Source organism: Pygocentrus nattereri, chromosome 13 (assembly GCF_015220715.1).
Source record: "Pygocentrus nattereri isolate fPygNat1 chromosome 13, fPygNat1.pri, whole genome shotgun sequence".
Classification (NCBI taxonomy): Eukaryota; Metazoa; Chordata; class Actinopteri; order Characiformes; family Serrasalmidae; genus Pygocentrus; species Pygocentrus nattereri.
This window is the reverse complement of record NC_051223.1, coordinates 563200-590423: the sequence shown is the minus strand read 5'-3', so window position 1 is coordinate 590423 and position 27224 is coordinate 563200. Positions and strand designations below refer to the sequence as shown.

The 27224-nt window shown below is 43.9% G+C and overlaps 1 protein-coding gene across 3 annotated transcripts in view; it reads right to left on the bottom strand.

Annotated features, from left to right (window-relative positions):
- The window catches only part of jmjd1cb (jumonji domain containing 1Cb), a 186675-nt gene that overhangs the window by 19699 nt on the left and 139752 nt on the right, over positions 1 to 27224 (bottom strand). For 2 of the 3 annotated variants that reach the window (XM_037544211.1, XM_037544213.1), the window contains 14 exons: positions 22422 to 22527; positions 20464 to 20588; positions 19120 to 19263; positions 18598 to 18639; positions 17779 to 18043; positions 14787 to 16543; positions 13386 to 13558; positions 10513 to 12662; positions 9399 to 9600; positions 6575 to 6789; positions 5836 to 5988; positions 3926 to 4015; positions 2534 to 2661; positions 1539 to 1752 (listed from right to left, as the gene is read on the bottom strand). In XM_037544211.1, the coding sequence (XP_037400108.1) occupies positions 1539 to 1752; positions 2534 to 2661; positions 3926 to 4015; positions 5836 to 5988; positions 6575 to 6789; positions 9399 to 9600; positions 10513 to 12662; positions 13386 to 13558; positions 14787 to 16543; positions 17779 to 18043; positions 18598 to 18639; positions 19120 to 19263; positions 20464 to 20588; positions 22422 to 22527 (5764 nt within the window). The remainder of the gene's footprint in view (positions 1 to 1538; positions 1753 to 2533; positions 2662 to 3925; positions 4016 to 5835; positions 5989 to 6574; positions 6790 to 9398; positions 9601 to 10512; positions 12663 to 13385; positions 13559 to 14786; positions 16544 to 17778; positions 18044 to 18597; positions 18640 to 19119; positions 19264 to 20463; positions 20589 to 22421; positions 22528 to 27224) is intronic. The other variant, XM_037544212.1, reaches the window with a different exon arrangement.

Genomic DNA, 27224 nt, shown 5'->3' with positions numbered 1-27224 from the left:
AATGAATATGTTCTTTCTTGGACAGTGATGATTCACATTTGTGGAGGTGGTGGTGGTTTTTCTGCACTACCACACTTGATTGAGTTCATGAAGGATTGCTAATTGCTGATTTGAATCAAGTGAGTCAGAACAGGGAAAGCAGAAAAAACGAACGTGCTTGTGACTGAGGACTTGTGGTACAGTACTGACTAATTTAACAATGTAATAATAATTTAAATACAAACTCATTAATGATTTGATTAAGAAATATTCCATTCTAAAGAAACGTCCAGAGTTAGAACCATTCACAGTACTAGTGATAGAAACCAGACATCCAAAGTGCCAAGTCATTCAGAGTGGTTTGATTAGAGAAAATTAATAACTGATTTCTTTACAGCGGTGAACTAAGGTGTCTTCTGAGTTTGACACGCAAACATTTCATGTAATAACTTTTACTGAGGCAGCTTAAAGGGGCATTAAACTCTTCAGATACCTGTTTCCTATCACCACAGCATTAAACGGTTTTAAGTTTTTCTACAATGGGATATTTCACACCACGTCACACTGAATGACTTTGTTACATCTTAACCTTTTTAATTATGCAGAAAATTTGGCCAAATTCCTCTTTAACATCTCGAAAAGTGACCTCATGGAAAGTGATGAAATGGTTTTGTGTTTTTTTTTTTTTGGATAAGGTTTTAGCCTTAAAAAACTATTTTTTAAAACTATTTTTTGGCACACTGCTTTAAGATTTACTTCTATTTTCCTGTTAATAATATTACATAAATATAAAACCTCATTCACTCGTTGTTTTGTATAGTATATAAAATGGCTTTTATTGTGTTGTGGTCAACACACCCCTGATTCACACCACTGTAAAGAAACTGGAATCACTACGATGCACCATTCTACATCAAACTACTTGGACTGAATTATGCTAAAAAATGTGTAGGACTGCAGCCACACTTAATCAAGCCCTATATCAGGCACTACGTAAAAGCAGCTGAAGGGCTGGACAAACATGCGGTTAGGTGAGCCCTCTGGACTGTGGCAGTCAGTAGGCTGAGAACTGCAGTAATGTATACCACTAAATGCAAGGCTTGTGGAACGCTGACTGCCTGTCAAGTGTGCACACATATTCAAACACTCACACAAACAGAGAGGTAATAAACCGAAGCAGTTGGCAAACCTTCCATTCCCAGCTGCCATTACTCAAACTCAAGTCTCATATGCACTCCACAACTTCTGAAAGAGTTTATGAAAACATATGAAAGCATCTCTCACTTTCAGACTGATATTTGGGGATCGCCAACGATAATGTATTGCTAGACATGTGTTCACCTAATGTAATAATAAAGTATACAGCGATTTTCAATTCTTGTTAAAATAATAGAACCACTAACCATGTTTTTAAATTGCCCAACTGACCACACTGTCGCCAGTCGCCTCAAGCTTAGTTAGCATTTTGACACCTGAACTGTAAAATCACTGTAATGCACTTTCTGCTGCTTAATGTCACCTCCTAAACACGCAACTTCTCTTGCTTTCTCTTAGCCTACCTTTCTTCTCCTCACGGGATTTCTGCTCGGCCAGGTCAGCCAGGAAGTGCAGTGGAGACTGAGACTCGGGCGGCGTAAGTTTGCTGTCCGTGCTCGTGTCGCTGGCGGGGCTGCTGCCTCCGTTAGCCTCCACCTTCTGAGTCAGGTTGTTCTGGCCCCCCTCAGGCTTGCACAGGGACAGCTTGTTGCTGTGGTTCAACACGTTTTGTAGCACCTGCAGGAAGACAACATGGGAAGGGTGAGAGCTGGTTACACCAGAGGAGTGCTTACAGGACAGAAAACAAAGCCAGAATACTTTGTTTTATGTGCTGGTATGGATCCCTCCTCTGACTATGTGATATTCCTTATCAATAAAGACACTTTTTTAAAGGGCCCATGTTTAATTGCAAGTTTAAACCTCATTTTTAAAAATAAAGGATTGATACATGCAGTTAAACCTACAGTTCACTCTCCAGTCCACACAGTCCGTGTACGCAAACTAAGCTGAAAAACAGGCTCTGTTTCCTGTGATGTCACGAAAACCAGCACATTTACATATAGTTGTCTAATTGGCCTACAGCAGTTAAGTCCTGCTCATTTATGCTGAAGTTAAAATTAGAGTTTCAGCTTTTAGAATGAAGCACAACGCAGGTCATTTTCATACATGGCCCTTAGACGTACAGCTACAGAAACAGCCTGTCTTTTGTAAACTCTCCCAAAGACGAAGTATATTATAGCTATTAAATGTAAAAATCAGGACCACCAGGATTAGTTAGATTTGCAAATATAACATTGTAGCTGAGTTACAAACGATGAAAATAATCAAACAGATTTATTTTTTCTGCAATAGCCCAACAATGTTTGAACTTTCTACTCTTCTGGAGAATACAATAAATATCAGTTTGAAATGAGTCAAATTTGTGCATCTGTCTGATGCTAATTCCTTTTTTTTAACAATGCATGTGCATCGTGCAATAAGGCGCAATACGAGCGTGCATGTATGCACACAGACTAACCTGTGAGACACCGTTGGTGGATGGGAGCTTGTTGTGGAGGACGTTCTTGTTACTGACACATGTGCAGTGTGCTTTGATGCCATACTTCTCCCTGAGCGTGTGCATGGTGCTGACCAGGTCGGTCAATACTGCAACACAAAGAACACAAAAAGCCTCAACACAACACAAAAAAGCCTCTTCACACTCTGCTTTTAACTGTCCAAGCAGCTAAACACAACCATATGAATTCCAGACAAAACCATTCCCTGAAAAGAAAAGGGGGGGGGGTGGTTTGGGGGGAATGGTACTGTAAAACAAAAAGTTGATGGGACTGCGTTTCTGCAACACTGCGTTCAGCATGTGCCTACACATCAAGAGTGAACTAAATACGCTGCAGTTCTGGCTCTGCGTCAAGCTCGCCTCGAGGCCCACAAAGTGGCTCATTGTTCCACGCTCTCAGGGTGCCCACTTTGGGCAAGAGCTTATTTTTCTATGGTGTTTGACTTCAGAAAGAGTGGGAAGAGTGGGTGGGATTGTGTGGTTGTGTGTGTATGTGGGTGCCTGGGCATGTTTGTGTGTGTTAAGTTAGCTGAGAGCAGTCAGCAGTGAAGGCCCACAATCTGAGGAAGTTTACCTCAACGTAGCCAACTAGACAGCAATGCTTTTTCGCTATATAACTTAAAAAAAGTGAAAGCTTGAAGTTCTAATTAATCGTTGTTTAAATTCCAAACGAATCATTCATTCTCCAGTCCTTAAACCAAGACGGTGTGTTTTGAATTCATCATGTTTGTGTGGTCACATATGCACGATGAATAACTTATCCTCGCCAAGAAAAACCCTAAAATGACTCAACAGGAGAAGTTAAGAACCTTCTCACCTTTACATGTGAATGTAAATGCCAGCTGCCATGTCGAAATGATAAAAAAAAAAAACTAAAAATCGCAACAAAGAGATTTATATTTATATATATATATATATATATATATATTTTTTTTTTTTTTTTGACAGCTACAATATATTTGCCCATTCAGTGCACAACTTTAAATTGCATCAGGTGTGCTGGTGCTAAAAAACAAAACTATGAGATGGCTGACAGCAACAAGGAGAAATCTAGAATCAATCCTGAGCTCATTTAAGCACCACATATCTTTTTAAATAAAAAATCTAGTTACTTTTTACTGCATTAATGTGAGGCTGAATTTCTTCAAACGCTGTACAGTTTTTAAAACGCAAGAAAGCAAGACATCATTTAAATAACAAGAAAAGGAGAGAACAAATAAAAAACAAGAAAGAAGAATAGAATGTGGGTCCTTTAAACGCTTTTCCTCCATTTTCTCTTTCTAAAGAAAGAGCTGAGTTCCAGTTCCAGTAGCAAGGTAAAAAGGGGGGCGTAGTGTGAAAATGATTTCATACCCGTTCCCGGAATAATCTGCGTTGGCATCAAGTGCTTGTGATCGTGTGGCTGTCCCTTGACGCATTTCAGCCAGGCATACAGCTCTTTGTCTGTGGAACAATGAAAGGAACATTACTCACAAGGGAGGATCAGTGACAACTTTCTTCAAAAGAGGGAAAAAAAAACATGAGCAATGCAACAGTGCAGACACAGACGCTCTCCCTGGGCTGAGGTGGAGTGGAGGAGCCTCAGTGTTTACAGCTTAACGTAAATACAAGTGGGGAAGGAGCAGAACACGAGCATGACTAAGCAGAAGGAATGGCAGGGTTTAATGACACAGCTCTGTGGCGGCTTCTGATGGAGTCAACTCCACACGCAACGGAGGTGGAGGAGTCCAAGAGGAGTTGAGAACGTCTCTTTTAGAACGTCTCTAAAAATAATGGTTGGAAGAGAGCAGAACACAGAGAAAGAAGAGTGGGTGTGTTTTAAAAGCAAGGTTTACTTAAAAGCCACACATGTAATTTTCCCCTAAACTAAAGTAGTCGATCAGCCACGTTTTGTGTCTGACATTTTCTCTTGGGTTTAATTGAAGTAACGAGATTATGTAGCTATTCACTGGGTATGATTATTAGGCATGTGCGCAGAGCCCAGGAGGGGCTTGAGCCACTGTCCTCAGACTGTACAAATGCCTTCTTGGTTGCCATGTATAACTACTGTCTTTTACATGGACTGTTTAATATCAAATAATAAGTTCCAGCTAAATGATCAAACGATACAGATAAATCTCACCCTGGAATTAAAGACAGTGGCTCAGCTGGAACCCCTGCCCCCCAACTTCTCTGTTAATCGGGCAGACGGTTAATAATCCAAACCCAAACTAACTCCAGTTCCTGTATCTGTTTTTAACTAATCAATGGCCTGCATTTCTATACCTATACAGACAATTCCCATCAATATGGCTGCGGCTGTGTTTCTTGGCTATACAACATCCCTCTACAGAGTGTCATACACTGTCAGAAACCACAGTAGCAAGTCTGTTTGTTTACGTAACAAATCTGGACAGTTTAAGGCAAGTGAGTGACGATTCACGCAATGCTAATTAGCTTACATAAATGTCCATTATTTATTAGTTACATAATGCTGCTGTCGGAATAAAACCTTGTATCTCCAAAATGGTAACTTTCCAGGAGAAGGAAAAAACATACTTTACTTTTAATATAAGTCAATGGAACCAGAATTTTTTCCCAAGTTTCTTTTACTCCAATCATCATGAAATTTACAAACAAGGTATAGAGCAACAGGCATTTTCAGATTATGTCAAAAACTGAAAAACGACAAAAATGGAGATACAAGGTTTTCTTCTGACAGCAGGGATAAGCTTATTATAAGATCTTTGCCCAGGTCTTTGCTAAGATCTTCTGAGCTCAGGTCTGTCTTTTTCTCTAAGCTATTGGTAACTAGCAAAGATACTTTCTCTAGATAGTTGTAAGTCGCTCTGGATAAGAGCGTCTGCTAAATGCTGTAAATGTAAATGTAAGATCCAATGCAAAACTACAGAAGCAAACACGCCTTGACCGTTCAGCTATATTTTACTTAAACAAATGCCACTGCTTACATGATATCTCTTGACTAGATAATACTGCTTATATACATCTTATATACACCACTTCTGGGAACAGTGGCACACTGCCAGGGGCTTGTGGCTCCCAGTTTCTCTCCAGCTCACATCTCTGCATCTCAGACCCACGCCCATCACTGTAAGCAGCCATGGGCTACAGGACTGCCCAACCTGCAGCATGCAGCATGCCAACCAGCACACTACATACAGCCCCAGTTGATTTGCATCGGGCACAGGGTGTACAGAACGGCTGGCTGCGTGTTGTGGCAGTATCCAGGCTCAAAAAGCATGAATATCAAAATGGCAACTGACCTTTGGAACTCTTCCTCTCCTTCGCCTTGTAGCAGTCCAAGCACACCACAAATCCGCATTTCTGGCAGACCCAGTGGATGTTGAACAGTGTGGCTTCACATGCATCACAACTCTCCCTCACCCCCCTCACTGCCCGCTTCCACGCTATCTTGGCTGCAAGGCAAAGCAAACAGGACTTGGATGAAAACGGACATTCACATGGCAGACTGCAAGAGCTCTTTTTCTCTCTGTTAAGTCAGACAGGATTATTCCTCCTCCTCAACTCAAGAGGCTTTTAAAAAATTGCTGCAATATTGCTTTAGCAGACCTTCAGTAATTCTGTGAATCTGGAGGTGCCTCAGTAAGAGTAATCCTGTTCAAATCATTTAATAAACCCTGGTAATAAGTACAACCTCCCTCTGTGTTGTTATTGTTATGAGGATGAGCATCTGCTACATCCCTGGGAATTTGGGAATACACACATACCTTATCCCATAACAATCAGTCAGTCAGATCTCTTACAAACTACAATTCTCAACCCTTTGATGAGCAAATCCATCTCACACAGCGCTTAAAATCGAGATTACGCAGTTATGACAGAGAGTAACTGATGCATATGGGTCTGAGAGATCAAGGAGTAAAAGACAGGTCATATCGTGTCATTTAACAACGTAAGACAGCGACAAGAAAAGGAGAAATGCTGCTACGGTAAAAGGAATACAAAGAGTACTACAGATGTTTAACTCAAGGCCTCCTTTACCATCTTTCTTTATCCACGTGGCTGCAGTGTTCTCACTCATGACCAGCTGACAGAACTTGTCTCCAATGTAGCTGAGGATATATTTGGAGGTTTCAAGGTCTAGGTCGTTTTCATCATATACATCCGAAGCCCAGAGACTCAGCGCCTCCTCATCATGCTGGTCAGGGGAAGAGAAGCCATCGATGCGGATCACTCCATTCTTGCTATAGGAAAGGCTGCAGAGAGTGAAAGTGAGAGCGAGTGAGGAATGAGGAGAGGGAGACAATAAAGAAAGGGGAGAGGAGGGAGAGAGAGAGAGAGAGAGAAAAGCAAAAAAAGAGTGCAATCAGAGTTCACATCCTTCCCCAGAGCAACTCTGAGCTTTAACAATATAATTAGAGAAAACTACTGCCGTTAGATGAGTAGGGGTACGTGTGTATGTTTGGACAGGAGTCTGGACATGTTTTACAGTGTGGACACTCGGATATCAGAACTTATCTCAGCAGGTTTTTTAATCAGGTATTTGTTTAGGCCACTGCAGTCTGAAACATAAATCATACATACCTGCACATTTTTCATGCTTTACTGCATGGCCTCTTTATGAACTGGCCTCTGAAGCCCTCTCAAAGTGAATGTATAAATCAATAACAGTAAATACAATCTGAGGGAGACTTTATTTCTATAAATAAAGTTTTATTTTAAAACGATATACGTTTTACCATATGGCATATTGCAACAGTTTGCAATCAGGGATGCAATCAATGGGAGTAAATGAATAAACTGCCATTGGACACAGCTGATACAGCGATTTTCACGATGTATTACATTTCAAGCCTATCAATATATTTATTCTGTTATTGTTTATACATTTCTGCATTTCCAGCTGTAACGCACACATTTTTTTAATGTCTGGATGACAAATGTGGCCACGTCCTATGGTTACGTAAGGTTTACTTGCAATGTATGTTTTGCAGATTGCAGTTCAACAAAATGCAAAAAACATCCAAATCCAGGGGAATCCAGATGCCATTCTTTTGACAATGAGGACATTTTTACAGTGAAAATGGCTAAAATCCTCATGTGTACAAGAGAGGGATACAGTTTTTTCAAACAGACCATAAAACCACTTCATCCCTTAGCATACCTCATCTATGCAGGCTTTAACGTCCAGCCAAATCAGTTTACCAAACCAAACGAGTGGTCAACACTGGACAAAAGACGCCTAATGGTGTGTGGCGACATGGTGATCTGCCACCGAGAGAGATTAAGTAAAGGAGAAAATCCTCTTTGGCAGATTTCCCCTAGAGGATGTTAGAGGATTAAAGATAACAAGCAAGTGCTTCACCAATGGAAAATTCTAAATTAATATGTTTAGAAAATGTAAGATGAGTCTTTCTGATCTAGGCTAAACCGACCCTCAGCACAGGGAAGATAGTGGCTATAACAGGCTTTCTCTATACTAGTGGACTGGACTGGACTCCTGCTCTCTGGGGTGGAATTAAGGGTGATTGATCTGATACCCGCACACCTCTGACTGATGTAACCGGTGGCTGGTCTCAAGCGTGTGCTGCGATAGAAGCCTTTCTAAATAAAGACTGACGGCTTAAGCTGACAATGTCAAACTGGATTCCTGATTAACTCACAAAAAACTCAAAGTACAAACAAAATTTAGGCATCAAGATGGATGAGGCCAGGGTTGGGTGATAACAGTAATAAGGTATACCACCTTATTGAAAGAACAACGGCAAATTTCAATTCCATGTCGAAAGAGCCAGACAAACACTATCCATCAGACGGGCTCTGGTATGGGAGCTGACTGATGGGTGGCGCTGATATAAAGAGGAGAAAAAGCAAAGCCAGGAAAAACCTCAAAAAGTAGGAATGACAGTATCAGTTGTAATGCATTACTCAGGGTTTTTCCGACTCCTGCTGCTGGACTGCACTGAATTTTAACCAAGACAGTGCCAGAGTCAGAAGGACACAGCAGAGACGAAACATAGTTGACCCAATTTTTTAGTAGCTGCAGATAACAGTGATAAAAATTCTGGTAATATCTGGCAGCTTGAAAAGATTACAGCTGACTAATGTTTCAGCACATCTTACTATCAGTCTATTTCACATAAGAGGGGAGGAGAAATTTGGAATGTTGTACTGAGAAAGTTATTACTATAGTCACTATAGTCACAGTTTTTCTTTGAAAAAAATTCTTTTTCTGATTTCTTAAAAAAGGGATTAAGTTTTCATTCTAAAGCAGTTGGATATTATCTTATTATGATCTTCTTTACACAAGGGTGAAGTTGGCTTCATATTCGCCAGCTTCTTATTGATCTTTGCCATTCCACCTCAAATGATGCAGCATTTACCACAATGGTGCGTCAGTGCCAGAACGTAACTGCAGCACCATTAAGGGTGGAACGCAAGGTTTGAAAAAGAAGCTGGCAAATAGGAAGCCAACTTCAGCTTCATCTACTTTTCTGTTAAAAAAAAAAAAAAAAAAGCAAAAACAAATTCTTTGTTTTTTAACCACAGCATCAGGTGAACAGTGTTGGCTTAGGCCTCCATCAAAATGCCCCTTAAATAAAAAGTCACTCGACTTGGACTACTCTCAGATATCCTCTAAACAGTGCTGGAATGGGATATTATCAATAGTTTTGTGATAAAACTGCATCACAATGTACTTTTCTGAAATATATTATCTGTACTTAAAAAACCCTGAGTGTCTCAGTTAATGAGATTTAGTGTAGAATGGCACGAAAAATGGTAAATAAAATTTTGTCTTTTCAGTCTTTGCCTTTTTTTTCTTTTTCTAAAGAAGTGGTAGATATTTTTGGTCAGTGTCTCTCACCGGCGAAAATGGTAGAAGCGGCAGAAGACTGGCGAATGAGTGGGTTCTTCTCCTTTTTTGGTGCGGACGGAGCGGCATTCGCGGCACTTCTGCAGGTTGGGGCCAATCTCGGAGCACGCATCATCCTGCAGGAACGACTCGCCCGTCTGCTTCAACTTCTTCACCTTCCGCCAGTCCTTCAGCACAGAGCGAGGGATTCCATCTGAACACAAGACAAATGCACATCAAGGGACTATTCAACACAACTTGCCATCTGATCAGTTCCGACTCTTCTATTATCTTCAACTTCAACAATCACAAATCACAATTCAGCCTTGGTCACCATGAAGGAGCCAAACAAATCAGACTAAGAATCACTAGGTGAATTTAGCGCGAATAAAAATAACTCCCACAAAGCACTTTTACAACAAGATCCCACTAAATGTACTCACTACAACACTCCAAACATTTGTGCTAAATGTTTTTCAACTGTTGGGTTAGAGGGCTGTAGTTATGACTGATCTGTGATATTGAACACCTTATGAAAACATGACCAGATGGAAAGCTTGTGAGACAGCTAGAGTCTGTGGGTGATGGCTAAAAAGCAGTCTTCACCATTCAGTCACAACCAAGCGCTCCACCATCTCCATATTGTGACTACAGCTATGAAACCTGACAATTCAGGGTGACCTCGTACATTAGAATGTATATTCAGTTACATGCAGACTCCTTTCACAGTGTAACAATAATCTGAGAGGCCTGCTAAAAGCTCTCCAGTTAGAAGAGCACTTAACGTGTCCTGGCAAGATGTATTTCACAATAAAGTTGAACATTCCAAAAGCGGCTTTGAAACTCGCACAGCTGCAGCCCAGATGTGCACACACACCACCAAACCCCCACCCATACCTTTCTCTTTAAGAACCAATAACCTCGACATTAAGTATCTAATAAGCAGGGTGTCAAAGACATGAAAACATTCCAAAGGCTATAATGAGGCCTCTGTAATGTACAGCCAGGGCAGAGTTATGGTGAACTGAAAGAAGGGTTTGACATATTCTAACAATGGACGGGTTATTTATAATATTTAAAAAAAAAAACAAAAAAAAAAAAAAACAAAGGAACATGAGGCACTTACTACTACTGGCCAGCTTGAGTTTGGTTTTCTCCTTGGCGCTCCTGAAAATGCCATTGGGCTTGATGTCGTCTTCCTCCTTGTCATTGTCCCCTTTTCTTTTCTGCATGTCATTCTGCTTTTTCTTGTAGGTGGGCTTGGGTTGCCGCTTGGCCCTCTGCTCCAGCTTGCTGTCACTGGCATCAGAGTCGTCACCACTGTCCGAGGCTGAGTCGTATGGCCGTTTGGCAGTGCCTCGCCGTAACTTCCTGTCTTCCTGGGATGTCTTGCTGTCCTCGGAACCTTTGCTGTCTTTGCTCAGCTCTGTCTCACCAGAAGTGGATGCAATCAGGTTGACTGTGCATGGCTTGATGATTTCTGAGACAGCGCTGCTCGTTTTCTCAGCCTTATTGGTGTTACGATCCTCTTCTGAGTGGCGAGTGAGCCATGCTTTCTTCAGTTTGTGGTAGTTGGTCTGGCTTATGGGTGCAGGCTGACCATTGGGAAGGGGACTAGCCTTGCTGGTTGAGTTATCCTGGGCCGTGATAGTGGGTGAGTCCTGAGAGGACCGGCTATTGCTCTCGCTCTCAGAGGTGCTGCTGGAACCACGAGACTGGGCGGCGGCCAGGGCCGCTTTGTGCTTCTTGGGGTGGATGAAGTTACCCGAGTAAGCCTGAGAAGCCTGAGAAGCCTGAGGCTGCAGAGTTCCGGGAGAGGCCGTTCTGGAGCCTCCCTCTTGCAGCTCAGGCCCAGTGGGTGTCCTGCATTTGGACACAGAGCTCTCTAGCTTGCTAGTGCTGCTGCTACTTGGGGTGGTCAAGACAGAATGCAGTGGCTCAACTGTGCCTCGACTCAGAACACTGAAAGCAGAGGCAGAAGTGGTTACATCAGTCCTGCTATTGCACACGGAATTAACAACAGTCACCACAGAGCTAGGAAAGCCTCCCTGTGAAGCACGCATGAAATTCTTCTTGTACTGCAAGAACGTGTCCTCCATATTGGCGTTGGGCTGGATGACCCTGCCAGTGTCTTTGGCCTCAGATGATTTGGAGAGATCCAGCTGGTTCTTTCCTGTGGGCGATGGCCTGCCGCTGGTTGCTTCCTTGGTGGCCGGTTTGGACCCTGGCGAGGTATCATACTTGATGCACGTGGATGGGCGGACAATGACAGATGCCACTGCTGCCTGCGGCTTCCCTCGACCCTTGTCCTGGTGCCACTGGGCCTGTGGCCCAGTGCCAGGCCTCCACGACTCCCCCTGTTCTGCTCCGCTCTTCACCTCCCTGAGCTCAGGCAGCAGGGTGGGTGGCTTCTGCTGCTCAGATGCCTTCCCTGCCGCTGTATTAACCGGTTGTATGGGCGTGAGCGTGGGGGGTGAGAGGCGGCCATAGCCAGCCTCTTTGCGGTCCAGCGTCTGCTGTGTTGGGGGGTGAAAAACAGGCGCACGGTACAGGGCGGGCATGCTCCTGAGTTGGCCCGAGGGTGAGACAGCAGGACTGCGACGGTCACCGGCTGCTGCCACCGCTGAGGTACTGAGTGAGTGCAGGGCAACCTGCTGACTGAGCTGCTCACTGATCTTCCCTACCAGGCCCTCACCCTCTGGCTGGTGCTTGATGAGCGGAGGAGGCTTGGACAGGGACTTGGTGCTGCTGTAGGAGCCAGGAGGGCTGGAGGAAGCAGGCGCCTTTTCGAAGAGGGAGTTAAGCTCTTTGGAGGGGTAGAGGCGGGGGGGCTCATTTACCACACTATTGGACAAAGTGGTGAAGTAGTTGCTCTGAGGCAGTGACTGTGCCCCGGAGTGCTTATATTTGTAAAGCTCGGAGGGTTGGTGCTCGGGCTCCTTCTCAGGCAGCAAGCTATGGCCTTTGGAGAGGGAGGGGATTCGAGTGTAAGGCTCACGTTCAGGCTCGCCTGGTCGAATCTTGGCTGTGAAGGGGGCCACCTCAATGCTCTCCTGCAGGATGCGCCTGTTTTCTTCTTTGTACTTGCTGGCACGGTCGGGTGTGTCCAGAGGCAGGCGTGGAGGCTGCTGTTGCTGCTGCTTGCTGAGTGGTGACTCGATATAGAGGCGTGGCAGCTCTTTGCTGGTGGGCGTCCGGCTGCGGTCCGGCTCCTGCTTCAAGTGGGCTGTCACCAGGCCACGCAGAGGGTCAACAAACACCTTACTGTCCAGCTCCCTAATGGAGAAATGTGAGAAATTAGCATTTACATGCCACTACCAAATGAGCTAAATTATTTAACCTGTTTAACGTAATTTTAGAATCATAGCTGTTTCAGAGGATGATGCTTGTTTTGAACAATTGTAAGCAAGAAACATGATAAAAACCAAATAATAAATATCTAACCTTACTACACAAAAGAAACTGATTCTAGACAAACTTCCCAGTTTAACCATAACTTGTGATATAATACAGGTCTCTATTCCTTTCACTTCCTTAAATTATAACATGGCCAGTCGCATTCTTTGCTTCCCTCCTTCTAAATCTACACCATATCATTATGTGAGCATTGCTGATATTTTTGAACATGCAGACCATGTTCTGGAAGCCTAATTAAAAGAGGACAACATGCTTCAAATGAGATGGCAACTCAATCCAAGCAAGTGAAAATCTTCAGAAAAAGAGATGTTCTTTTGCAGTACACCGTACTACAGCGGGTTGTCTGGCTTCTGGAGACTCAGCGCATATATTCAGCTAAAACAATACAGTTTGGATATGAGCATGGTCAGTGAATGAGCACACATTTGTTCCAGCCTGAGTCACAAGGTATTTTAACAGCCATGGTTCCGTGTGTATATGCAAGTTTGCGTTGGTTTTCATACATTTTCAGAGTAAAAATTAAAACCAGCGGTAACAGAAGTAACCTACAAAATCAAGTTAAAGTAAGATATGTGTACTCACTCTTTGTGGAGCTCTGTGGAGTTTTTGGAAAGTGGAGGGCTGGAGTGTGAGCTGATTTTGATGGGCCGATGGGGATCGGCGCTGGCTGGTCGACCTGGTACGTGGCTCAGAATCCCCAGGCTGTCTGCTGAGGTCACAGGGGTGGGCTGATGAAGCCAGGGGCTGGGGGTGTTCTGTGGGACACATACAGGGTCATGATGTGCTAAAGGCGATACACGCTTCACATCAATCTTAGCAGCACTGGAGAATGACAGAGTGAGCGCAAATGACTCTAATATTATTACTCATTCCCTCATGTATTTCTGCCTTCCTCCTGCCTGAGTCACGAGCTGGTCATACAAAACGACAGCAGAGCTAAAGCAGCATCTGGTCACTTAGGCTCAAACTGTCTGGCCACGATTACGCACACACACACTTTTGTTCTGTAGAGTCAAGCATAGATTGTTTGTCAGGGTAAAATCAACACATGCAGACCCCACGGGACAACCAGTGGAAGAGAGACTCGTCCCACAACGAGCTGTCCTAACAACCAGTGGCTGTATCTCAGTCATGCTTTCTGCCTCATCTGCGCAGCACAGGCCACAAGCATGCTCTCAAAGCCCTGCAGTACTCCGATGCCAATACTATGCACTGCTACATCTTTCTCAGTATGGAATGGCTAGATTAACAGCAGAGTACCTAAAATAGTGCTCTTGTGAACAAAAAAGGATATGCTGTGCATTAAGCCTTTAGTGGCTCCTGTGTGACCGTATCTAGTTTTAAACAACACTGTGGGGTTGCTGTGGGGAAACGAGATGCCTCCCATTCGTAAAGCTAATTGAGTAGACACTGACCTTAATCTTTTAATTAAGGTAGATCTGTGACACACTAGCCTCACAAGCCATTTCTCTGGCTACTGCTAAAGAGTCTGTAAAGGTTTTCTCACTCAACACTGATCAACCACTTCTTTTGACAGGAAGGAGCCATTGACTGACATGCAAAATGACCACTCACAGACTGTTTTAATGACACAAGCAATTGTCAAAACGCTGCTGCAACAAAAAGACAACCGCATGAAAAGAGGAATACAATGACTCAACAGCCACTGGGACATGTGAAAAGTGTTGGAAACTCTTTGTAGTATGGTAACCACTCATATAAGGTTAGCAATAAAAGTTGTTTCTCGTAACTCATTTGTAAACACACGAGGATATGCTGTTTAAAAGCTACTAACTGATAACTAGTACACTGATCTAGCATTTAGCTTGACAAACAAAAGTATGTTTCCCATCACACTGCTGATAAATGATGCATGTCAGTGCAGAAAATCCCTGCAAGACTCTGACAGCAGTTGACATTCAAGCGTGCAATATATATCAGCCTATGTCACTCTGTGGGAGGAGCATCTAAGGACAGACTTACCCTTCGTAAGCTGGCATCTGAGTTCACTGTGTTCTCCGGATGCACCCACTTTGACCCGGGCAGTCCAATCCCAGGTGGGTAGGAATGTGTGCCGTTGGGGTACTGCCAGATAATGGGATAGAGGCCCAAGTGGTTGTATGAGCCTCCAGCATGTGTCTGGGGCAACAGAGGAGGGGGCGGTGGCTGCTGCTGCAGGAACTGCTGCTGCTGCTGGTGGGGGTGTGGGTGATGGGTGGCCAGGGCAAGGTGCCCGAGGCCACCCGAGTCCAGACGGGGGTGGCCCCCCAACAGGGAGGCAGGGGGCATAGCAGGCAAGACGGCAGGAAGTAATGGGTGGTGCACAGAAGGGTGTGGGTGAGGGCTGAGGGAGGAGGCAGTAGAAAGAAGGTGGGAAGGGTGGTGTGAGCCAGGGGTCAGGCAAGTGGCGTGGGAGGAACCATGAAGAGGGTGTAGGTGTGGGGGAAGATAAGCTACGTGGTTGCTTTCAGCTTCAGGCCGCACCAACGCCGGATCCCGGTATACGGTGAAGTGCTCGTTTTTGTCAATGATGAGCGGGCTTTTGGTGGATTCAGAGGCCGCTGCCCGTGACGGCACTGGCTTAAAGCCAGAGCGGGGAGCAGAGTCAGACTCCGGTTTGGAAACAGGACGTCCTGCTGAGGGTTGGGTGTGGTCAGGGTGCCGTCCTCCTTTATGCCTGGACACCTCAGGTGATGTGTTTGGCTTGGGCTTCAAGGCCTCCAGGATGCTGTGAGTTTTAGACTTCATGGCATCGGGTGAGGGATTGCGCTTGAGGGACTTGAGTGCATCGAACGAGGGGTCAGACTTCGATTTGGCCACATCAGGTGAAGGGCTGAGCTTGTGAGGCTTGCGGATCTCCTCAGCAAGCGAGGCGTTCTTGATGCATGGCACGATGGAGGCATACTGCTCTTGTGCCTGTGCTTTTTCTCTTTCCCTCTCAGCCACAGCCGCTGACTCACTTATTGAGGTCACGGGCCGAATGACCTCAGAATGGGCAAACTCGATCTTGCCGCCCAAGCTTCGGCTTAGCTGCTGTGGCTCAGCCTCTGGCTTCCTGCACTCAGAGGCAGAAGGGTTTAGCACCAAATGTCTAGTTTCTGGGCCATAGGTCTCACCCTTTTGAGAGGCCAGTAGGGCGCAGACCGCCTCCGAGCTTTCTCTGGAGCTTGGGTGAGATGTGGCAACATCCTCAGTGATGTCAATCACGCACTTGGGGGTATGTGTCCTAGGTGCACCTGTGCCATAATGGTCCTTGGGCAGGGTTTTCACAGTGCTTTTCATTTCCACGATGCAGCCTTGAACCTCGGAGGGGCTTGAGCTCTGCAGATGGCTGGGAGGGGGCAGGGGAGACCTCCTCTCACCTGGTGACCTCTTCTCTGTTGAGCGCTCACTTTCAGTGGACCCTTCCACAGCCACTGGTTTGCAGCTCTTATCAACTGTGGGCATCTCCTCCCAGGGAGAAAGCCTGCTGATGGTGACCGGTTCCTCCAGAGCCTTGCAACTCTGGGGCTTCTCTTCATCTTCCTCACCAGCCTTCAAAGCACCCTTTCCCTTCAGCTCGCTCTCTGAGCTAGGCTCCGACGAAGAGTCCAGGAGCCGCTTGTTTGAGTTCTCTGAGTCACTGCTCTCTGACTGGTCTGATGTCTCCGTCTTCAAACGTTTCATGCCACCCTTCTTCTCCTCCTCCTCGGTTTTCCTCCGCTTGCTCATGGTCTGCTTCACTTTATTTCTTGAAAAATCTGCAATGCAATAGAGTTATCTGTAAAATGGGTCTGCTAGAGCCAAAAACATCAACACCCAAAGAAGGAAGACATAAATGAGATGCTGTGACCAAACAGCTTTCTTTAAACAAGGCTCTCTGTGGTGAGCTCAAGCATGCTCTTGAGTGGTTCTGAGTGGGGATGATGTCACTCTCTACTTAGGTTAGATGCTGATTGAATCTTAAGTGCTGCTTTAGACAAGTGATGGATGAGCTCCAGGTTACATTTGTGCACACTTAAAAGGATCATTTCACTGCAGTGGCTGTACACACCCCAGCCCCCAGATTAATGGTGTGGACACACATTATGTGTGGTCAACTACTGGAAGTCTTTGAAAGCAAATCCAAACTTTGCTTCATAGTCATCATCGTCATTGACTGCTTAGTCCAGACAGGGTCGCGGTAGCAGTTGGGAGAGCAGAGAATCCCAGATGGCCCTGTCCCCCGCAACTTCCTCCAGCTCATTCCCAGGGACCCCAAGCCGTTCCCAGGCCAACTTGGAGATGTAATCCCTCCAGCGGTTCCTAGGACGACACTGGGGTCTTATCCCGGTAGGCCATGCCTGGTACACCCCTGAATCAGATGCCAGAACCACCACAGCTGGCTCCTCTCAATGCGGAGGAGTAGCGACTCTACTCCGAGCTCCTCCCGGATGGCAGAGCTCCTCAACCTATCAAATAGTGTGTAGCCCGCCACCCTGCGAAGAGGCTCATTTCCGCCGCTTGTATTCTTTCGGTCATTACCCACAGCTCATGACCATAGGTGAGGGTCGGGATGTAGACAGACCGGTAAACAGAGAGCTTTGCCTTATGGCTCGGCTCCCACTTCACCACTACATATTCTCTCTTCTAAATTTCCTATCAATCAGGGTGGAAATTCCATGAGTGTAGAATGCAACTACCGATTGCCTGCTCATTAACATTTGGACTAAACAGAAAACAAGTAATAAAATAAAGAATAATGTGTCGCTTCTGGAAAGAGAATAAATAGTTGCACCACTGTTATACTTGAAGTAAGAATATGGCACAAAAGCAGGAGCTCAGTGAAGTAAAAATGCACTAAAACATTGTAGGGCACAACAAAATCAATTTTTTTACCAATGTTTATTAATGCTGATCATTTTTAATAGCCATACAAAATACAGTGAGTTTGCAACAGTTGCTATAAAAGAATGCAGAGGGTGGAGCTTGAATAGGTCAACTGGACAGTAGTTACCTCCCCTTCCTCCTGCAGTGTCCATCTTCTCCTCTTTGATCTTTTCATCGTCCGGGACGCTGCTATCTGAGCCCTTCCTGCGCGATGTCCGGGAACCGCGCTGTTGGCCCGGCGATGACTGCTGCTGCTGCTGGTGCTGCTGGGATAGCTGCTGCTGAGCATGCTGAGATTGTTGCTGCTGGGCTTGGGAGCCCTGCTTAGGGGCGGATCCAGACGAATTCATCACCGGTCTGGGACTGTTGGCCTGGGCGCGTGTGTAATGACCCTGTGAGCAGCATGCACACACAAACACAGAGACACACACACACAAATACGGCAGTGATGCAGGAGGTCATCCATGAGGAACACTGGATTTACTGGAATTGGACTGGACCTGACAATGTTTCTTTTTCCAGCACTGGTTTCAAAATCCATCACAACCACTAGCACCACTAATACCAATACCAATACATCACGAGAAATATAAGGAAATGAAAGAAAGCTCTGTCTCAACACTTCCTCGTCCGTCAACAGCTGGACTACAGACAATTTAATCAAGAAATGGAGTCACAGCACTAGCCTTAAAAGGAGAGTTCCTATGGCTCTTCTCTGCTCCATAATTTAACCCTTCTGCCAAATTTGTGGAACAGCTGTTGCCACAAATCCATCTCATGTGTGCTAGAAAACTCTTCTGCGATGGCACGCAGTTACTCTTCAACTATCAAAACTAACAGTGCTAGTTGCAGGACAGTACTATCAGCTCTATAGAGTTACACAGGGATATGCAGGTTTCTAGGTAAACAGCTCTAGAGCTATTGAGAGGGGGGCGCGGCCCGGTACCTGAGTGCTTCCTGTGTTGCCGCTTGGTCTCCCTCCTGTGGTCTGCTTGCATATCCCCCAATTAATGTTTTTAACAGGGAAAAAAGAGAAGAAAACAAAACAGAAAACAAAACAAAAACAAAAAAAACAAAACAAGGTGGAACAGAGAAGTCTTGTTAATAATAAGGGACCAGTGATATGCTTTTTCTACAAGGCTCTAGGCTTTATCTTTTTTAAGAAATGTAACAAAAAAAGAAAAAAGAAAAACAAGACTTCTAAGCACATAGGAACTTTACTTTAAAAGCTAGCTACAGACAGACAGCAGACAGCTAGCACATGACACAGCACACACACACAGACATGCACACAGCAATGCTATCAAACAGAAACAAAAACAACAATAAAATGTTCTATTTCAACACTGGACACATAAGACCAGTTGAATAGTATGTAAGCTCTAGATATGATGCGTAACTACCTCCAGACAGCGCAGCACAGACAGGCAGTATGAGTGTGTAAGAAAGCGAATACTGCAGTACTCACGTGGGCAGTGTTGCTGTTCTGGCTAGAGCGTGACCTGCGTCTGGATGTGATGCCGATATTCTCTCCTTTCAGCAAAGAATGGACCACATCATCCAGAAAGGTCATCTGTACCATAGAGGGGTCAACGTTCTGAGGCTCTAGTACCTGCATACGAGAGAGACAGACGGTCAAAGGGCAGTATAATATTTGCCTGGTTATTGTGTCAGTAGAAGTATACAGGTCAAATTGGTCAAACTGCATGTTTTATTGATTTTCTGAAAATAAATAAACACGTTCTACAGGGAACCTAAATTTAAATATGACCTTTTTTGGCTCATTTTAGTGGCCATATACAAAACATGCCTGCAAGTGGGCAATTTGTGCTCAATCCCCCCAATATGTTAACTTTGGCCAATAAGCAGGAATTGTGCATTAGAATGAGTGGTAATGCATTAGAAGGTGCTGTAGCAGTCTGTAGGGGATGTTTGCAGCAAACCGTAATTTGCCAAATTCTTACATACGAGTGTAAGGCCGACGTAAAAGTTTTAAATTACAATTAACATATACCTCTAATACAGGGTGATTCAAAAATATTCATCCAATTTCAAAATGCTTTATTTCACGTGTAAATCATTACAGAAAAATGCATTACATTGTAGATGGTTACAGTGAGCATAAAGTTTATTATGTAATTTTACAAGTGCTCAACATGACCTTCACCAGCTGTACAGGCATCAACACCATAGTCAAATTCATCCCATACTCGATTGAGCACGTCGGGTGTCACTGGACTCACGGCTCTTTCAATGCAATCTTGGAAATCATCCAGTGTTGTCAGGAGTGGCGGCACATAAACAGAATCATTAGTGTACCCCAACAGAAAAGTCAGACGGCGTCAGATCTGGTCACATTTTTCTTGGAACTGCTGGTACCAGCGACGAATGCTCTAAGATGTTGGAGGTTCACTGCCATCCTGACAGAAATTCTATGACCTCGTCTTTCACTTGGTGTGCGATTGGTTCCTACGTGCTTCACGGCTGTAAAATTATGGCGCTTTGAAATTGGATGAATCTTTTTGAATCACCCTATAGAAAGGGAATCCCTTACTTACTATGATTTTACTGGTTCTTATACCAGTGAACATTAAAAAAAAAAACAAATTATCAAAATAACAAACATGTAAAACGTATCTAAACCTAATCTTTAGCACAAGAATAAAACATTATAGAATCTTGACTAACAAACTAATAAAACAGTATGAATGACAAAACACGGAAGACTAAAGCAGGAAAGAATGGGTGTAGGAGCAAAAACGGGCCATCAAAATGTATTTAATTGCAATAGAGGTTCTAAGTGACCCTGTACCTGATCATTCATCACGACCATAGTGCGGCTGAAGAGGTCGTGGTGAGTGATAATGCCCGTGAACCACTGGGTGGCTGAGTCTTGCCTGTAAACTCGAACGCGGTATCCATTTAATGAATAGGGACCTGGGGAGAGAGGAGGGGGAGGAAAGCAAGTGGAGGGAGGAGCTGGCATTAACAGCACGTATTCATGTCACAGAAGAGATCAGAGGTACACAGTAGAAAAGTTATATTTCACATCACTCCACTCCTCCTAAAATGCACCTATATTTCATAACTAAGCATAATCAGGCACATAAACATTTGAAGTGCCCTAAGACAAAAAAATATTAATAAAGGAGTTTAATAGCAGGGCTGTTTCTGTTAAGACTGCTGCACACAATGGCATTTACCCACAGTATGTATACAATTCTAAGTAAATAAAATATATCTGCCATCTCAACTCCATCTATCAAAAATGCATGCCTTTTTTTTTTTACCAATAATGATATTGAATGTAGCGAACAGACAATATTTCTATACCAATTAATCACGCTCTGATTTGGTACACTACTAAAAGAAACAGACTATTTTCCACAAATAAGCTCATCAGCCTTAATGACAGTGAGGAACATTTCGAAGAACATGGTGAATATGAAGGGTGAGTATCCTGGACAGGGACTAAGTACAATATTCAACTTTATTTTCCTTTCAATGGAGAATCTCTATTCAAAATACTGTGTAGTCCAGGACAAGGCCTAATTCCTGTCTGGGAAAATGACCAGGAGTATTTTCATTTTAGGCTGTCTGAGAATCTGCAATGGGCAACGCACAGATCTTGACTAATCCAACACATTTTTCTTTTTGAATACCAGGGCCTATTGATTGTTTTTGAAAATTCAGGTATATTTATATTAGCAGTATGCAAAACATGTTCATTAAATATTTATATTTACTTTTTTCTTGATGGTGTCATTCTTTACATCCTATGACTGAAATTTTACCCATTTCTCCAGCAAAATAACTTTTCTAACAGAAACTGTTTACTGCACAATATAATGCGACCTCTAACACATTTCTCAAGAATCCCCACTCGGTCCACGTTTTTGTTTCGTTCTATTCCTCAGTATGGCCGAGCTCGGTTATACACGCTGTAGGAACATTATGAACTGGCTCAGTTTTTGGAAACTGGATCTGAACAAAAGCATGGGGTGGCTAGCCTGGGCCTTGAGGGCTGGACTGACGGGCTCAAACCAGCAACATGCAAGTCCTCCTTGAAATTTTTAAAAAGGGAAGCCTACTGCCACCACAGCCGTATAAATGCCTGCGTAATGGTCCACGCTCAGCCATGGGAGCCAGGCTCCATCGTGAAAGCGCGCAAGCCGCAGAGTGCGCCGTCCTGCCAACTCCATCCCCGAACACTGCAGCTCATTAGAGCAGGTCAGACAGTTCCCTTTCATTACTGCTCAGTACTGCTGCACTGCCCCCTCTGCCAAGCCAGCTAACCTGTCAGCTCCCCTGCAGGTACATACAACATGTGTGAACATGCACAAACTCAAACACAGAGCAAAACCACTCTCTGCATATTCTCTTTTCTCGTTCTCTCAATTTTCTCCTTCCATCCATTCCTCCACCAAATTCTTTGGCCTGGAGATTCTTTCCATTCTACCATGTCCTGCCGGCTGCCAAGTTCAACAATTATCTCTAATTGTGGGCCTGGAATGCTGTTGTGGACCTTGTAAACAAGACCTTTTGCCAAGAGCCACCAGAACAGCCTCCCACTACACAGACGCAGGCCAGGTACAGCTAAGCAGCCTGGCCTGGCAGGACACAACCAACACAAGAACAGCACACAAACCACCCACACCGCTAAAGGGGAAGAAGGGAAAACATTTGGAAGGCTTCGTTGTTCGAAATAATTCCATAATCAGTGGATCCAACAAAAGCACAACCTGATTACTTGTCATGTTTGAGCCTTACCTTGCATAAAAATTTCCTGCACCTTTTGATCTTTCACCCAGCCTTTTACTTCTTCATGAAGCTGCGGGTTGTCCCTGAGAACAGGACTCAAGCTGTCCACTTCATCCTGCAAAACATGAGGAACATGTAAGCAAGTTAGCAACAGAGGAATGTTTATGAGCTAAGCGAGAGCATGGCACATAAGGAAACCATGGTTACACTCTGAATATGTAAGACTACGAGACCTCCACGTAAGAGAAGTAAACATACAGAAACATTTATACAGATTTATTACAATGTGTGACAGACGACCTCACCTGTGAAACTGCTATAACAACTACCAGTTACCTTCATACAAGTCAGATGTCATCAAAGGCTTGTGTAGGTGTCGTGCAACCTCAAGAATGCTGCACTTCACTATTACAAAACGATAGCTTCTGCTTCTTTCCGAGCTTCTTACCCGTAACAGTAATAAATCACCTGCTACCTGCATGTTAGTTCTTACAGGTGGTATCCAGTATAACCAATTACCTACTGTTTCCTGGAGGAATACTATCAGGGCCACTGAGCAGCAGTTATTCTTTCTCTTGACTCTACCTGTAGGAGCCAATCAAGGAAGCACAGCAAGAACTCTGCCTTCTACTGGTCATTCTGACCTATTCCACACTCACAACTTTACATTTCTCCAGGCTCTCAGTCCTCACATCATCTTGTTATAGAAAATCCACATTGTCAGAATTTCATCCTCATCACTGCTCATGTCACTCAGGGTTTTTTTTTTCAGTTTCTCTCCCTAACGGTGATCTGGACAACCTCAGAGAACCCTGCTGCCCCTGCAGAACTCTCAACTCACCCATGTCAGTCTCGCATTCCCCAAGCACCACAAGCCCAGGGTGACTGATTACTCCCTAGCTTTACAGGCAGACTGCTAAAAGGACCTTGGGCTATTCCAGTTACCTGCTAACTTTAAGTTAGCCCTTGTAAGTGGTCATCGACTGCTTGTGATCTTTTCTGCCTTGCTGCTAACTGAACTTGCCATTTCCCACGCTAGCCAGAGGACCAACTGCCTCGGCTGGGGACTGATCTCTTGGAAATCAATCATGATGACAAAGAACCGACGTACATACCTACATAATATTCCTCTCATAGTTACGGCTAAGAAGCTTAGAGTGGCCAGTCAGCAAACCTTCTCAGAAGTAGCTGCACATTCCTGCTGGCAAGACGGTGGGTTAAGGATTTTGTTTGGTGTTTTTTCTTTAAGCACTACTACTTCCCCCTTGTTGCTCGTCTTGATAATACTGCAAAGTTCTTTCATGACCTCTTACACACCACTGACTGGCTCTAGCATTCAAAATCAAATACGACTGACTTAGAACTGTATCTCACTGTGGCATCTCAGATATTCTACTTCAAGACGTCTGGCACGTCCTTCTAAACACGCTTGTAAGGAGAAATCTAACTGCTTTATTGACTTTTTTACTCAGTGGCAGAACGAGCTTCCCTCTTAGTTCTGAATTTCTCCATCTGTTCAATCTTTCCATCGTGGTCTTATCACCTCCAACCCCTAATCTACGAATCCTATGCAGTGTGGCTATTTTTAGGCACTTACTAAACAAGTTCACTTGATGGGAAGCTCTTTTCTCCCACTTGCATTCTTGTCTTTTAGGTTATAACTCATTCTTTCTTTTTAGCAACCTGCTTTCTCCTGTCTGCACATGACTAAAGGACCAAATATTAATGTAAACGTTAAAACCACAAACTGCACTCAAGACAATAATAATAACGTTTAAAAAAATATCAATGGGTCAAGAAAGAAGAGCCTGTAGTTTTCCTCTGGGAAACGGAAAAAGCAACGAACCACGCAAACGCAAACAGAATCAACTCTTTTAAAGAGGATAGTGCGCGTGCATACGCTAAGAGAGCTAATTGGAATGCTCTGGAGTCTCCAGTGAAAGTGTGCTCTGCAGAGGATACGGGGATAAAGAGTAAACTGGATATTCTCACGCAACCGCCATGCAATCGATGATGAATCCCAAGCTGCTGCAGGGCAGCACAAGATGCTGGAACATTCGATCCATCACTGTGCACCAATACCACAAAACTTCAGGAAAAATAACTGCCCAAACTAACACACCATCTCCTGGTTCATCACTGGTCTTCATGCTGTTTAAACCACAAGAGATATATTACATGTGCTTTTGTGAAATGCCTATTAGAACACAAACAGATGAGGTGGGCACGAGGTTACAGAGATGTATTGCTAATCTATTGTACTCTGGACGTGTGGGTTCTTTAGAAGTCTTCAAAATGATGTGGAACAATGACCTGCAACTGATGACAATCATTCATTCAGAGACACAATTTAGCAGCTGGTCCAGCATAGTGTGAAACATCACTACCCTGCAAGCATCAGACTGGGCTTTAATTCCCCATCTAAGCAAGCATACCATTTCTATACCAGTGTCCTTGGGCAAGACTCCCAACACACATTTGCCCACCTCTTTAACATGACAAATAAGTCACTATAGATCTGTCAAATGCAAAGGAAAACACAATTTCAGCTCAACTTCCCCACTAAAAAGTCCATGCATTTGGCTTTAGTACCCAAAATGTTGAAGTCCCCTCAGTGGCGAATCAATCTGGAGTGGCCGAGCTCCCTCACTTCTGTAGTACGTTTCCGCTTCACAGGAGCTGCAGTCAGCCCAGTTTGTGTTTGTGTGTGCGTGTGGTTGGCAGGGGTCAGGCAGGGTGAGAGGGAAATCCGCCCACCACTTCCATTAATTGTTGTTGGTGATGAGGAGTGGGAGGAGACCAGTGGGGGGTGCAGTCTGACAGGAGCAGACTCAGCCTATTTACACAGGCACTCTCACAGCTTGGCTGATAAACGGAAAGGACCATGTCATGTGCACACACACACAAAAGCAAGCCACATAAACTAGGGTCACTGAAATGTCGGATGGCTCAAAAAATAAATAAATACAACAGATAAAACTTCAATTTTCATACTTGTGCCTGTGCCGGCAACAGAGTATTCTTATTCTGCTTATAATGGTGAAAAACATCTCCAGTGTAGTTGGGAGTGGGCTGGGTGGGTGACTGTTCCTCTGCTTTACCTTTAATCTGACAGATATGAACTTCAACTCACACTCACACAGTGTTTGTTTCAAGTCCACCTCAAATACATCGAATCTACTTGTATTTCCAAAATGGCAACTTTTCACATGAAAGAATAACAATGTTAACTTATAACAGAAGTAACGTAAAGTAAAAGTTTTGACTGTCAGCTTTAGCATTTTATCTAGTAAGAAAGAACGGAACTGATATTCACTGCAGCACCGAGTGGGTTGAACCAGTTGAGTTTCTAGAAATGATCTTGTCTTTACTAGGAACGTGGGTGTAAATGCAGGAATAACGTAAAATATCACACCACCCAATGTTTAACAGGTCAGTTATGTTCATGTGTGGGAATATTGGTGTTGTGCTTTGGTTTGGATGAAATAAATCAATAAATGAGTTTTCTGTCATTGGGAGCTGTTGTTGTAATAAACCCATTAACTGTCACCAGGCACACTAAGCCTATTGACTTGTTTTGCCTAATGTAAAAATAGGTATAATACATAATGAATCTCATAGATAAAGTTTTTATTTGGATTTAACATCTAAGAGTAGCCATTTAATATATACATATACGTATATATATATATATATATATATATATATATATATATATATATATATATATATAACGTATATATATATATATATATATATATAAAATGTTTCACCTCCTAATCTCACATCCTCAGTCACCAGGAAACACATCATGGTAGTAAAATGTGTGTGATTCACGATTCACTCATCGACGCTATAAGTTATCAGAAATTTTACCTCTTTAAAATTGGTATCCGTGATAAAGTACACGTATCAGTCAGGATATATAACATAAATGGAGCCAAATACAAAAAAACAACAACACCTTTTTATCTCTCTGTACAACCACACATAGCTGTGGTCAGTGGCTTGCTGACTGCAGAGCTGTAGCTCCTTCACCAGCAGTGCATGGCTGCACAGCTGCTATCAGGCTGGAAATCTGGAGCACGCTGTGATTCACACTAGAAAGTGCTCAGTTCTGCTTCTCAGCAGAAGCAGCGAGAGGAAATCATAAATAAAGGAACGAGATTGGCTGCAGTGATGAGCGAAGCTGGTCATCGGGTCACAGAGTGGTGTTGTGTCATCAAGGTTAGCTGTGGTTACTCGTAACCAACGGCTGCTGATGCAACATCTGAGCATCAGTTATGGCTCAGCCTGGACGGAATAACGTGTCACTTCCTGTTCCTTTGAGAAAACACACACACACATTCGCAAATGCCTCAATTCCTGTTTCTATTTTAGGCCTAGAGGCACTGAGGAAAATACATGATTTATTTATTGAGCTGCAGGTTCCACTGGCCGCTTTCTCTCTGTACTATCCTGTACAGCCCCCTAAACAAGCAGTTGTCAGAAAATAAAATCTGCAAGAAGGGCTGTTTCCCCTACAGCCTCTCTACTTCTACAGTGAGAGAGGGAGAGATAAGAGCTTTCTTTAATCTCTCTTCATCGAACGTACACTTCTGTCAGCCTCTTTGCCTGTATAGTTATGTCTAAACAGCAAAATAAAAACAACAGGTAGACAGCAGGACAAACAGTGAGTCCCAGCACAGATGAAAGAGCACGCTAGGAACTATTTCTATGATAATATTTTTACTGCGATGGACGGTGATTACAAACCACCTTATATATCAAAAGGACACTCCTGCCAAAAAAAGAAAAAAAAAAAAAAAAAAA